At 41.6% G+C, this 14,303-nt stretch overlaps 1 protein-coding gene across 3 annotated transcripts in view; it reads right to left on the bottom strand.

Moving 5' to 3' along the window:
- The window catches only part of LOC119809593 (microtubule-associated serine/threonine-protein kinase 4), a 172,669-nt gene that overhangs the window by 39,300 nt on the left and 119,066 nt on the right, over nt 1–14,303 (bottom strand). For all 3 annotated transcript variants that reach the window (XM_038322502.1, XM_038322500.1, XM_038322501.1), the window contains exons 12-15: nt 4,715–4,923; nt 2,873–3,011; nt 1,043–1,175; nt 86–251 (exon numbers count right to left, since the gene is read on the bottom strand). In XM_038322502.1, the coding sequence (XP_038178430.1) occupies nt 86–251; nt 1,043–1,175; nt 2,873–3,011; nt 4,715–4,923 (647 nt within the window). The remainder of the gene's footprint in view (nt 1–85; nt 252–1,042; nt 1,176–2,872; nt 3,012–4,714; nt 4,924–14,303) is intronic.

The following is a 14,303-nucleotide window of genomic DNA, read 5'->3' as shown; positions in this document are numbered from 1 at the left end:
AGGTTAACATTTAAGTGACACACAACAGATTTACATTAAGTAGCTGTTTCCCAGTAGTGACGTAAAGATAACGCTTGATATTTACCACTGATGACTTGTCCAAAGAGCTCTTCTGGAGTGTCCCCAAAGAAAGGCACACATCCAACCAGAAATTCATAGAGGATAATGCCCATGGCCCACCAGTCCACAGGCTTCCCATAGCCCTGTCTCAGAATCACCTCGGGGGCAATGTACTCAGGTGTACCACAGACCTAAAGTGAAAGTGCAATATTAGAATATTGGAGTATTAGACATGAATTGAAACGAACAAGATGACTAAACAATTATTCTGCCTCAAATACACCTGCTTACCTACAAGAAAACACATGACAGCGACCTCAAGAACAGACATTATAATGACAAATACCCTATTTATGATGCTGAGTTTCAAACTGCAAACCTAACCTGTGCATAGCTTTACACAACTAAGAACTGTTTTTTTTTACATTGAAAAATAATAGTGCATATTTAATCTGTCACTATTAAAGGTAGCTCAATTATTAACCGAACTGATGCTCACTGTGGTTCTATCAAAAAGGCATGGCAGTTGAGATGGGTTTACCTTAAGTAACTTCACAATGAACAGATTGTGGGCACATGGTAATGAGGCATGCTCAGAAGGAAATGGGCCATAGCTCGGATTTTAGCAGCCGAGATTGCGCAATGCATCATGAGCTTCACGAGTACTCTATTGAGACTCCTGAATCCCTTACAAAAACAGTTTTCCATTTGTCTCCCTCACCCTCTCACTCGTGCGCAATTAGACCGTTCATCTTGCTAATAGACCCTAATGCTAGGGGAGGAATGTAGGGGGAGCGGACAGTTCAGAGAGGCCCGGGGAGACAGATGGGAACAGTTTGCACTTTATTAAATGCGAGGCTTATACAGACGTCCAAACACCAGCACTAATGTGGAGAGAGCCTACGCAGGTGGATTCTGAATTCACTGGCTGCAGTGAGCTTTATATCTCTCTCTCCACAGGCAGAGCCGCCGCCAAGCTTACCTGTTTATCTAGGAACTCTCGGGCATCCTTCTCAATGTGACCTTCATAGAGATTGGTGGTCATGCTCATCAGCCCCACTTTAGATAAGCCGAAATCGGTCAGCTTTATGTGCCCCATGGAGGTGACCAACAGGCTGGGAGACAGGAGGACAGAGAGCACGACAATCACTTTAAAGCAAACGCTGTAGTTTTAGGTTCCCCTCTTTCCCCCTTTAGTTTGTAATACATCAACCATATTGCAAAATGAAGCCTGGTAAGAGAGGGCATCGGGCAACGCTGTAGAGTACTGGCCTTTGAGAGCTGCACATAATTCAGAACATAATTCAGGGCCAGAGCTAAGGTTCCGCTCTATGTGATGGACCAATCACATACAATATCATCATTTTTGCAACACCTAGAGACTCTAAAACCTTAAGCATGAAACACTGGTTCCTTTCCATTTTCATATTTATTTCAGTCTATGGCCATACCACCCTGATTGTTCCTGATGTCAGATTTACTTTATTTTTAAAGTTATGTGTATATGTGTGTGTATGGGGGAGGGAAGGGGTGGTCGTGTACATGTGAATGAGATTGCCTGTGGAGTTCAAAAGAGTGTGTTAGAGCCCATCAAGATAGCGGTGGAGGAGTGAGCCACCTAATAAGGGTGCCGGGAACCAAACTCAGGCTCTCTGTAACATCAGTACTCATGGCCACCAAGCCACCTTTCCAGCTGCTTCTTCCCATTCTCAGAATAAGAAAACAGAGAAGAAATAATCCACAATCCTACAGCATACACCAGGAATTTAGGCAAGTAATCCATTCATAACTAAAAGGAGATACAGATTAAAAAAAAAAACCTGGACAAAAAAACATAGTTTTTCATATTTCAACTTCCAGCTTTGATTTGAACTTCAACTTACTAAGTACAAAACTTGGGTTTATTAGTTCGTGCAAAGAATTTATATTTGAATATATTAAAAGATTTCACTGTAAGTAAATAAATACCATTATCTCAATTAAAAAGTAAAAGTAATAGAGGATTTTTAAGGAGCTCCTAGAAAGAGGGCTGGGCGGTGGTGGCGCATGCCTTTTAATCCTAGCACTCGGGAGGAAGAGGCAGGTGGATCTCTGTGAGTATGGCAATAGCCTGGTCCACATAGTGAGTCTAGGACACCCATGGCTATATAGAGAGACCCTAACAAAAACAAACAGATAAACAAAAGCTACTAAAAGGAATTATGCCAAGATTCTAACAGTTATATATGAAACTGTTCTTCCCCTTCCCTGGGTTTTCCAAGCTTTCTGATGAACATGAACTTAGTTTGTTCCACACTTTTCAACACACTTAGCAGCACCTCTCATCAGTGCAGAAAGCATGGAATATTCCATGCATGATGTCAAGATAAAGAGCTTGGGGAAAATTTTACCCGCATCTCAAATCAGAGTCTACAATGAACTCCAAACTAACGAAGTATGAGGGAAATAGAATATCCTATCATGTATATGGCCACGGCAAATGTAAGGCTCTCCTAAGTATGATGCCAAATACCAAACACTCCAGAAGACAGCACTATTCTACGTCACTGTTCAAAGATTATATGATAAAAAGGAAATTAATTCTAGCTTTGGAGTCACTTTTCCTATTTCTCATAAGTTCTCGTTGTAAACATTGTAGTCTCTTTCAAAGATTGTATAAATATTACCATTCAGTTACTATGAAAATAACTCACTTTTTTACATTAAGGAGATTTTTTTTTTGAAATGTGAAAACAGCCTTAAAAACACTCCAGGCAGAAGAAACTATTCAGTATTATGTAAAAGAAGACATTTGTTTTATCAGGGCACATACTTGTCCGGCTTCAAATCCCTGTGCACAATTCCATAATTATGCAGGTACTCCAGGGCCAAGACCGTCTCAGCAAAGTACATCCTGGCCATATCAACTGGGAGAGGACCCATGTTTTTCATTAAGGTTGCACAGTCTCCCCCTGTAAAACATGAGACATAAACTCAGTAAGAACAGCATCAAGCAGGATTAATGAAGATTAGCGCTGTAGACCACGGACCTTCAAAGCAGAAGAATCGCCTTCCTAAGAGGAGGCTTTGTGAAGGCGTCGTGTTTCTCATTAAGCTGTGGAGTGAAGAAAGTCTGACTCTGTCGTGAACTGTGTTCTGATAACCTCTAGCATAACTCGTGATGACAGTACTAATTTACAATGGACCTGCGTAAAACACAGACGCTAGAATTAGATGGCAGGGGTGGGCGCCTGCTGGCTCTGAGCAGCTGAGAGCTCTTAGGCAAATGAGTTTGGTGTGCTTGTTTACTTCAGTGCAATGTCAGGTTAGACATGTCACCCTTTTATAGCAGAGGCTCTCAACCTGTGGACCGCCACCCCTTTGGGGTGGACAACCCTTTCACAGAGGTTACGTATCAACTAATGTAAATGATTCCTAACAGTAGCAAAATTATAGTTATGAAGTGGCAATAAAATAATTTTATGATGGGAGGTCACCACAACATGAGGAACTGTATTAAAGGGTTGTAGCATGAGGAAGGTTGAGAACCACTGCTTCATGGGATTATTAATTTGAGACTCTTTCCGTGACAAGGAATGAGGACACAGCCTCGTACATATCAAATGTAATAAAGAGTAACTATAGGAACAACCACAACAGTTCAGAAACAAGCTGCTGGTGTGGTAGGTTGCACAGTAGATGGAACTCAGGCAAACTGTTCGGGGCTCTGTCTACCACTCAGTTCCCTTTCTTGACTGTCAATCCCCTTAGCTGCAAAACAAGAAAGGTTTAAGTAAAAATCTCTACTGTTTCTTAGAGATTTACAGTGAGGGCATCCCTCCAAATAAAGATCAGAGCTTAAATCGCAGAGAAGAGGGTTCGTGCTTCTGCTGACCTATTTATTTTACTAACTTTATGTCAACAATGATGATAGTGGATGGAAAGTCTCAGAAATTTAATGGAGAGGGGGGAGGGAGGAAGAGAGTGGGGAGGGGGGGGAGAGGAGAGGAGAGGAGAGAGAGAGAGAGAGAGAGAGAGAGAGAGAGAGAGAGAGAGAGAGAGAGAGAGAGATTACTTTGAACATTTAAAATGCACACCACAAACTGTTGAGGAGGCTGGGCATGGTAGTTTGGACATGCCAGTAGCCCCAGCACTCAAGAGACTGAGGCAGAAAAATTATAAAGTTTGAGACCTGCTTGGCTATAAAGAAGACTGTCTGTTTAAAAAGACAAAAGACGAGGGAAATGTGAAGACTGGGAATACTGGCTGGATTTTTTAATTTCTTACCATAGGCTAAAATGGATGTATTTGAAATGCACTTTTTAAGAAGACTAATTACAATTAACACGTTTTATGATGTGTGATAAAAGGAAGTAGGAAGAAAAAATCCTATCACCTATATTCCAACTTTAATGGCCAACTGCAGGGAGGCAGTTAGGATTAAAAGCTATTAAAAAAGAAAACAACCTTTTCCCAAATACCACTAATTTCCCCTTTGTTATAGTCGCAGGCATTTTATGAGCAATTACCAGACGATAATGCCTGGGAATTCAGCCATCTCATGGCTGGTTGCAGTTCCTAGGTGGGGACAGCTGTTACGTGGCACAAAGACAGCTTCGGCGACAAGGACACCTGGGTGCAGACCCTGTGCTGTGTGCGTGCGAGAGCCATGTACCTTCTACATACTCCATGACCATGCACAGGTGGCGTCTTGTTTCGAAGGAGCAATACATGCTGACTACGAAGGGGTTTTCCGCGAAAGTGAGGATGTCGCGTTCCACGAAGGCCTGCTGGATCTGGTTCCGAAGGATGAGGTTCTGCTTATTGATCTTCTTCATGGCAAACCTCTGCCGGGATTCTTTATGCCGGACAAAGTAGACCGCCCTGAAACGGAGTACAGGAAGACAGAAGGTAAGGATGCTCAGGGGATACACAAGCCCCACGCTTTTGGGGTTTGTAACAACTCAAACTAAGTTGCCCCAGCTGAGCTGGTGACTTGGAAACATCCCATTCTAGGCCAAAGTCCTTTGGCTAGTTTGGCTTTCTAAAAAAAAAAAAAAATCCTTTAATAAAGATCATACATAAAGCATCAAATTTGCCTTTGCTGCTCCAAAAGGGGGCAGACAGTCCCCAGAGTGAGCTATCTCCCAAGATCTTAGCTGATGTTTTCAGTTTTTCCACAAACAAAACAAAATCCGATATATAAATCAGAACTGGAAAGAATTAACAAAATTACACACAGATCACGAGCGACATCCTTTCTAGCATTAGACATATGTTAGGCACGTTTTCTGGACTGACTAAAGCAATAATTTTCTAAATGATACCCTTGGGATCTGCAAAGAGAACCACAGCTTCTTAGAGATGCTGGCCTCCAATTGAGAGTAATTACTTCCCATGGAATCTCCAGATAAATGAGAAGTGTGTACGAGGATATTTGAGATTGTTCTGCAACCAAGAGCAGCATTCTTCCCTCACTGCGGACTCCTCACGCACACCCTCTATGAACTCCAGCACCAAATACATCTCCCAACATAACAGGGGAGGGACAGTCAAGGAGTGTATGTCTGCTCCCCCAGCCTCCTAGCCAAGCTATGAAGCCCCTTTATGGTATAAAATGAACAGACTAGGTCACACTCGGTCTTTGCTATGGCCTGGTCCAGACATCTTTCTAAGATAGGGAACCCCTAAGGCCTGGGATGACCTGGAGAAAGTACTTAGGGGCAGGAGTCCTAGAAAATCCCCACTAAGAAATGAGCAACAGGAAAAAGGCCCAGGATACCCCCTTCCTTACAAGTCACATCACCTATTTTCACAGAAGGGCGGCTTTGACCTTCGAAGAAGGCAGTGCTCAAGTAAGTGATCCCCGAAAGGACCACTAAGACTGTAAGAGACTGGACATGCTGTTCTGAGAACAAAGACATTGATCTAATAAGTAGTTTATCTAAAAAGCCACTGGTAAATATACATACACACACACACACACACACACACACACACACACACATTTGATATGCCTTCCAAAACAAGCAGTTATGTGAACTTAGATGTGTTTTCCACTAGCAAGCTCAGCATCTCTAAGCAATGGATGGCTGGTTGCAAAGAAGGCTGAGACGCTTTGCTCTCTACTGAACCAGTCACTCGGGGCACTGACATAAGTCTCAGTATATTCAAATCTCATTTAACCCATATAGAGTTCAACTAGGGATTGTCTTTTCTCTCCCGTCGGTTTTATATTTTCATCATATCCCTCTCTCTTCTTTGTTCATGGTGTTACACATCTGAGCTGCTCTATTGTCTTTGGCCTTGCTCCCTTTCTTCATTGCTTTGGTTTCCTAGTATTTGTTCACTCTATGATACAAAGGAAGGTCTCTTTGTGACCCTCCTCCAAATGACCCACTGAGCCTCCTGCTACTTTGGTTCTCACTGTAAAACAAAATCACATGAGAGTCAGCCAGCTGGACATTTGGTAAAAGCTAAGTTAGGGGTCTTCTCTGGGATGCCTGGATGCTGGGCTCCTATAGGCTGTGTTTATTCCTTCACCTGTTCTGTTGTTTAGACTTGATATCAACATTAATTCAAGCACATGGGAAGAAGTCTGAAGATTAGACCTTCACAGTCATCCTTGGTCAGCAAATCTGAGGCCAATCTGGGCTACTTAAGACTCCATTAAAAAGATTAGCTAATGCAGTTAAACCAATAGTTATGATTTGCATGCTAAAAATCCTCACAGATTAGTGTTTGACTATCCGGTCCCCAGAAGGTGGTGGCGTGTGGGGAGATCATGGAGCCTTGAGGAAAAGAGGGTGGCTGGATGGATCGGAGGTGGTGTCTGCTTCCTGGTTTATGCAAGAGGTAACATGTGTGCAGCAAACTGCTGCCAATATGGAAGGAGTCACCCATACCTCCCCTGCCATGTGGGACTGAGCCTCTAAGGAACAGGAACAAATCCTTCCTCCTTTAGGTGCTTTCCTCATGTCTTTGGTGGCAGTAAAGAGAAAAGTAGCTAGTAACTAAGTAGCCGATGAAGTGTAACCATGACAACCAGAGGCTCTGTGTCACTAATAAGTGTTTTGGAAGGTTTCAAAAGATGCAGATGACTCAATAAAATTCCTATTGGTTTCAGTGGGAGGGAACTTTCGAAAAGCTGACAAGTCATTCAGAGGCCGACACTCAGACTACCCCAAATCTCAGCTTCACCTTCAAAGATGGGAAGCAGAAGCCATGTGCTCTAAATACGGCTCATATCAACTGTCTTCAAAGGCCTCAAAAACCTAAAGACAACATACACGTGCAGGTTAAACTTAAATGTTTACCATACACGTTTTTCTAAAAATTCCCTATTATTAGCAACTTTTAAATGAATGATCTGGCTAGTACATAGCTCTATATCTGATGAAAAGCTTTTACTGTAATCTCCCTTTTAAAATCACACTGGCTGGGATAATATAAAGTCCAGATATTGAAAGTGGCGTCTAATCATGATGGTGACAGAATATGGAGACAGTCACAGAGGAGTACAGAAAATACCCTGGCCACCCCCCAAGTAGGATACACACTGGTGAACATTCGCTATCGAAATGGATTTCTGAAATGAGGGATCTATTTTTAAATCAAATCAAGCACTTGAAATAGTAACACAAAAATGACCCCTTTTGACAACAGCTCACCTCGTCTTCCAAGTCACCGAGACTGTAACTTTCCAGCTTTTCCTTCACTATTTCACATTAAGTTCAGTGCAGAGGACCCTCAGACCCGTACTCCGAATTTACACTGAAACTATCATGAAGTTGACACTTTGATTTTCAACCAAGTGTTGATCAAGCTGCTGGAGGACTTGAGATTTGCTGTTGCTGAAAGTCTTGTGGGTGATGACTTATGGGTCATTTCTGCTATGTTGGTCACTGATCATGGGGCCTTGAACATTTCAGGCAAGGAATCTACCACGGGGCGATATCCTCATTCTCTATTTTATGTTCTTATATTTCTGTTTTGCTTTTGGAGTATTATTCTTAATGCTAAAACTTATTTAGTAGTAACTGTATCTGCTACATACATCTGTTATCTTTTGCTATATGACAATGTTCTAGATTTATTTCATCAGCAGAGAGCAAGACCTTGAGACAAAGACCAACTGATGAACATCTAACACTATTGAATGCACTCTGAATGTCCTAATGACCCGAGAGTCCTCCATCATTTGCTCCTCACTACAGAATGGAGCCCACGTGGATAACTGAATCCACAGAAAGCTTGAGAAAGCTTGGGAAGGAATAGAGTAAAGCATGTTTTCTTGGTAGCAGCAATTTCTTGAGTCTGCTCTGCTTGCTAGAGGCAAGCAAACACTCTCATCTAAGAGAGGCTTCCTGACTCAGCTTTAGCTGCAAAACCTTGCAGCTCTTTTAAAAGGTCCTGCCAAGAAACACCTAAATAGTGTTCATAAAAAATTGATCACGTGCTTTTAGGTTTTCAGCCGTAGAAGGAAAAAAGCTGTGCCATTTTAAAATGCTGGGCCGTCCTGCCAGGGCAAACTCTGACTCTTTCAAGCAGGCAGTCCTGACTACGGAGCTTTTGAGTTTTGTTTAACACTGTTGCAGCTTGCTTGCTGGCAAGGACCTTGAAACACTATAGAGTTGTGGCAATAAACATGGCTACAGCTGGTACCCCCCCCCCTCCATGAGGCTGGAATCATAGAAAGCTAGGGAATGGGCTGGATCTAGCTGTCAAAACCATAGCTTTAGTCCTACCGATATTGCTTGATAAATTAAAGACTCACGTGGCCACAAAAAGAGAGATATACAGTAAAAGAAAGATTCAAAGTTGAAGAAAACCTCTAAATGGTTTTCAATGTGTTAACAATATATGCAGGCTAAAGATAAAATTCTTAGGGTAAAAAAGGAAGAAAGAAAATAGTTGGGTGGGTGGTACACACCTTTAATCCCAACACTTGGGAGGCAGAGGTAGACTGACCTCTGAGACTTCAAGGGGTAGAGGTAGATTGACCTCTGTGACTTCAAGGTGTGGTAGGACACACCTTTAATCCTAATACCTGGGAGGCAGAGACAGACAGATCTCTGTGAGTTCAAGGTGTTGTAGCACACACCTTTAATTCCAGGCTGAGGCAAGTGGATCTCTGTGAGTTCAAGGACAGCCTGGTCTACAGAGTTATTCTAGGACAAAGATATACAGAGAACCTGTCTCAAAAAGTAAATGTAAAAATAAATAGAGGTTAAGTAAAGCCACACAAAGATGGAAAATACACAGAGAATCTTGATACTGTATGCTATTATGCTCTCGGAATTGTTTGAATGCTGAGGAAGGAGCAACAGCTGCTAAAAGATATTTGTTTATAAATGCTGCTGAACTAATCCAACATAGATATTTTGAAAATACCTTGACTTCAAAATTTGGATCTAAGGATATAATACTTTGGAAAAGTTCTTCTTTTGCTTTCACAGAGGATGAGACCCTGTGGATTGCTTCTATCCCAATAACAACCTGCCGAAAGGTTGCTGTGAACACTCTCAAAAAATTACTTCACTCAACTTCTGACTGAGATGAACCTGGTACACAGGTTACACCATGAAAAATCTGATTAACAGTGCCCTCATTAAGCAGGAAGCAGTTTAGAGAGAAATAACTACGTCCATATTCCCAGATATTGTTTATAAATGTTCTTTTACATTTAAAGGGGAATATGATATAGGTATGAATAATTTGCATTGATATAGATTTTGCTTTAGTGATTTAAATATAAGGTCAATTTTGTTATATGTATATGTATTTCTGATCTTGATTAAGGTATTGTGATTGTGTAGTTCATTTTAAAATGTAATGTATAATTAGGAAATATAGGTTGCTAATGGATAATCATTGATAATAGTAAAGCTTTTAGTCATGTTAGTTAGATTTTCTAGATATATAAAGATATATTTCAGTTAGATAGGCATTCTTCATATCTTTCAAAGACTGCAGAATATGGCATTTAAAATGTTTTAATAACTTAGGGCTTTTCATGACAATGAGACACATCTGCTCATGGCAGCACCAGCTACTTCAAGAGGAAGATGGGCATCACAGAGGCTCCTTATGGAGTTTGAAAGACATTTGAGCAAGAAACTGCTCTTGCCTGGATTATTGCATAAACTGGACACAAAGAACCCACAGAAAGAGGACTGCTGAACTTGCCTAAAGGTGAGATGGTTTTTTGGAGTTCCTGATTCATAAAAGAATTTGTGAGACATTCTGCAGGACACAGAAGATAGTGACTGAACTGTCTTTGGAATTTCCTGCTTCATGGGAATGTCTGCTGGAAACTATGGGCCGAAGATGGATGCCCCAACGGTACAGAGGAACTTTGGGTGACTGTCTAGGCAGCAAGATGTCTCTGTGATTTCTAGAGTTTTGTAAGTTGCTTACTTCTCATTTACTTAGGTAATATTATATCCTTCTGGAGTCTTTGATGGAGTTGAAGAATAGTTATAGTTGTTTTCCTTTGTTATGATAAAAGATAAAATAGATATAAATATTGTAACTGTAATTCTTACTTGATAACTGTTTTGTTATATGAAATTTTACTATGTTAAAGTTCAAGCCTTTCTTTTTTGTTTAAACAGAAAAAGGGGAAATGATGGAGGACTCTCACTGGTTAATAAAGAAACTGCCTTTGGTTTTTGATAGGGCAGGATTTAGATAGGTGGAGTAGACAGAACAGGATGCTGGGAGTGAGGCAGATGCCTCGGGCAGTTGCCATGCCTCTCCTCTCCAAGACACAGGCAGGTTAAGATCTCTCCTGGTAAGCCACCCCTCGTGGTGCTACACAGATTATTAGAAATGGGGTAAGCAAGATATAAGAATTAGTTAATAAGAGGCTGAAACTAATGTGCCAGGCAGTGTTTAAATGAATACAGTTTGTGTGTTGTTATTTCGGGGCATAAGCTAGCCAGGCAGCAGAGAGCCAGGCGGCGGGAAGTGGCCCGCTGCTCCTCACTGCAATGACCCAGCACTGCACTGTCTGCTAAGGCTCTCTGTTTCCTGGCCCCCAGCATTGCTTGGTTGGACAAGGATATTCTGCTTCTTCCTCCACAGGTAAACCTGAGAGTGGGAAATGACATGGTGGAAAGGCAGTTGGAGACCCTTGCCCTCCAGGAGCCAGATGTCTCTCTGCCTATGTAAGGTAAGTAAAGTAAGGTGTGGGAGAGGGTCCCTGAAACCCAGTGAGCACCTGCCCCAGCAAGCATGACTCTGAAAGACAAGTGCACAGATGCAAGCCAGCAGATCTGTTAAGTGCAAGTCGGGGAACATTGATGGGACAGAGAAAGGAAAGGCGATCATAGCATTGAGAACGGCTGTGTGTCAGCTGGCCCCCACGGCTCTTACTAGTAAACATCTCTGAGCCTGAAGGGGTGAGAGAACAGTGTGTACCCAGGTCAAAAAGAAAAATAAAATCGGGGAGAACTGTTGCAAAGTCAAGGGTTTCAAAAACTGAGTCCATGTTATTCTTTTAGCTGTGTGCAGTGGTACACACCTGTACTAAGAGGATCAGGGGTCAAAGCCAGTCTGCTCTACATGGCAAATCTGAGGCCAGCCTGGGCTAATCCACAGGGGCGAAAAATCTCTAAAAACATTTGAGGTCGTGGCTTACAAAGCCAATCGATATTCAATAGAAAGAAGTTAGATCTTTGTTCCTCCGCTGGGATAACAGAAAGTTTTAATCAAAGATACTTGGAAGGAGAGGAGAACTCTGCAGGAGGCTCTGTGACCCTGAGAACCTCTTCCACAGATATCAACAACCTCACCAGGCTCTTACGCAGAGAACACAGACAGAGGCAAGATGAATGGAGGAGTTACTAGCTTCTGTCTTCAAAGAGTACTATGGCATGATCACACGTATGGTCAGCAAGCCTAACAAGAGACAGTGCTGTGTGTCTCCCATGCTTTTATCATGAGAGGGTTAGCTCCTAACGCCAGCAGCAGTTGGGAGGACACAGTCTATCTGTGTTTCTTCTCTGAGTCACTGATGTATATAGTGATACCCTGTTACACAGATACTTAAAACAAGAGGAAGAGCCCAGATCCTCGACCCATCTAAGGGTCTATTTGTTCAGCTAGACGGAAGAAAGCATCATGGCTGGTTGAACCGACAGGGGTAGCTCCATTCCAGTTTTAAATTAGAAATAATTCAGATAGAAAGGAAATCTGTCAGAAATGTAATGAGATATTACATCCGAGAAGAGGAGAGGGGAAAGTGGTTCTGGCTGATCAGCAGAGGCTCCAACAGGCAGCTTGTGAGCCCATTAATGACTTGGCCTGCATCCTGGGTGTTTACTAATTCACAGCTTGTTTAACTTCTTGTATATTCCCGACCATTCCCCAAAGTGTGATATACCTCATCTACTATACAGTGGTTTAATTGCACTACAAATGAGTTTACTCAACCAATTAGAACTCCAAATACTGCTAAGAAACATGCCCAAGATTTACAAAAGTCTTGCTTCCCAGAACGTCTTACTCCAGAATTCATTTTACTGCTGAAAAAGAGCTGAACAGGGCTCCAACCCTGTGCCTGCAAGATCAACCTGCTGGCTTCTTCCAGAAAGATTAAAACACACACACACACACACAAAACAAGCTGTAATAAACAAAGGAAAGGCATATAAAATTGCATGCTAGAAAACTTTCAGTGAGCAAAGCAAATATTGCAAAAAGATAACATGTACAAGCATTCATGGGCTGCATCAGGAAACATGTCATTTGACATAACCCTGAAAGCCAGTGAAGCATAGGGTGGGCTCACAAATATTTAAGTTCTTTGCTAAGTTAATGGTGTGGAAAATATTAGAGGTGAAAAACCAGTTAGGAGAAACATCCCTTGTGGCACAATAAAAACCATTTTCTCATCTGCTCCTCTGTGGATAGAAGACAATAAATGTCTCAGGGATAATTTATTGCTCTTCATATACAGATGGAATTGGGATTAATAATTAAGATAGAATTCTTGGGCAATCTAAAATGGATTAGGTCATAGTTTCCATGTTAACTGTCCTTCTATACTACTTACTGGTAACTCAGAATGTACTATTTACAATTTACTATGGTCACTATTTACTCTACAGCCTGGGAAGGAAACTGTCTATTGCAGTGGTGCTCAACCTTCCTAGGCTGCGACCCTTTAATACAGTCTTTCATGTGATGGTAAACCCCAGACATAAAATTATCTCATTGCTACTTCATAATGGCAATTTTGCTACTGTTTTGAACACTGAGTCATAATGCAAATATCCGATAGACAGGATATCTGATCTTCAACCCCTGCAAAAGGGTCATTTGACCCCCAATGGGTCATGAATCATGGGTTGAGAACCCCTGATCTATAGAAATGGATCAAGGAATTCAACAATGGGGTAGCAACGGTTCCCTGCATAAAGAAAAAGTAAATGTTTTAAAAAAATGAAAACACTAACTCTGATGTCACCGACTCACAGACACTGGAAAACTAGTGTGTAACAGGGTACAGAAGTGTACCATGAGTGTGCAGTGCATGTCAACAGATAAAACACCCCCCCCAAAAAACCAAAAGTTGAAAAAGCAGTAGTAACACTAGCCTGTAATCCTGGTACTCAGAGGTAGAAGCAGAAGGATCGGGAATCCAAGGTCATCCTCAACTACACAGCCAGTTCAAGGTCAGCCTGGGCTACGTGAGACCTTGTCTCCAAATTTTTGAAAAAAGAAACCCCATTTTACCCATTATGAAAAGGGATACTAAGAATTGGGAAAAAAGAAAGAAAGAAAGAAAGAAAAAAAAAGTGACCGGAATTTAGTGCCCTCTAGAGAGTGAGAATTCGTTGACGACAGTTGGATGACTCCAGAGAATACCTAATTCCTTCAGGAATAAAAATTGGTCAAGGAACAAATGCTATCTGTGGTTTTAGTGGTTTATCCAATTTAATAAACATGCTAGTATATGAAGTCACATGCATGTGGTGTGTTTCACATGATATATAGTATGTATAATCTCAACCAAGAGCCAAATGCTTTCAACAATAAGCACAGATTTAGTCATAGAAATAGGGAGATAGAACATTTTTCTTCTACTTTACAAAATCTTTCTGATCTTCTAAAATAAGCCCTGGGTCACCAACTATGTCTTTAGTTGGGTCTTCAGAAGTGACTCTGACTTCTTGTTATACCCAAGGGGGTAAGAAGTAGCCTTCCAAAATGCCAGTCCCCGATCAGCATCTACCAAGCATAAGGTAAAAGTAAAA

Source organism: Arvicola amphibius, chromosome 3, assembly GCF_903992535.2.
Source record: "Arvicola amphibius chromosome 3, mArvAmp1.2, whole genome shotgun sequence".
NCBI classification, from domain to species: Eukaryota; Metazoa; Chordata; class Mammalia; order Rodentia; family Cricetidae; genus Arvicola; species Arvicola amphibius.
Note: the sequence above shows the minus strand (reverse complement) of the source record. Positions and strands in the feature narration are given on the sequence as shown.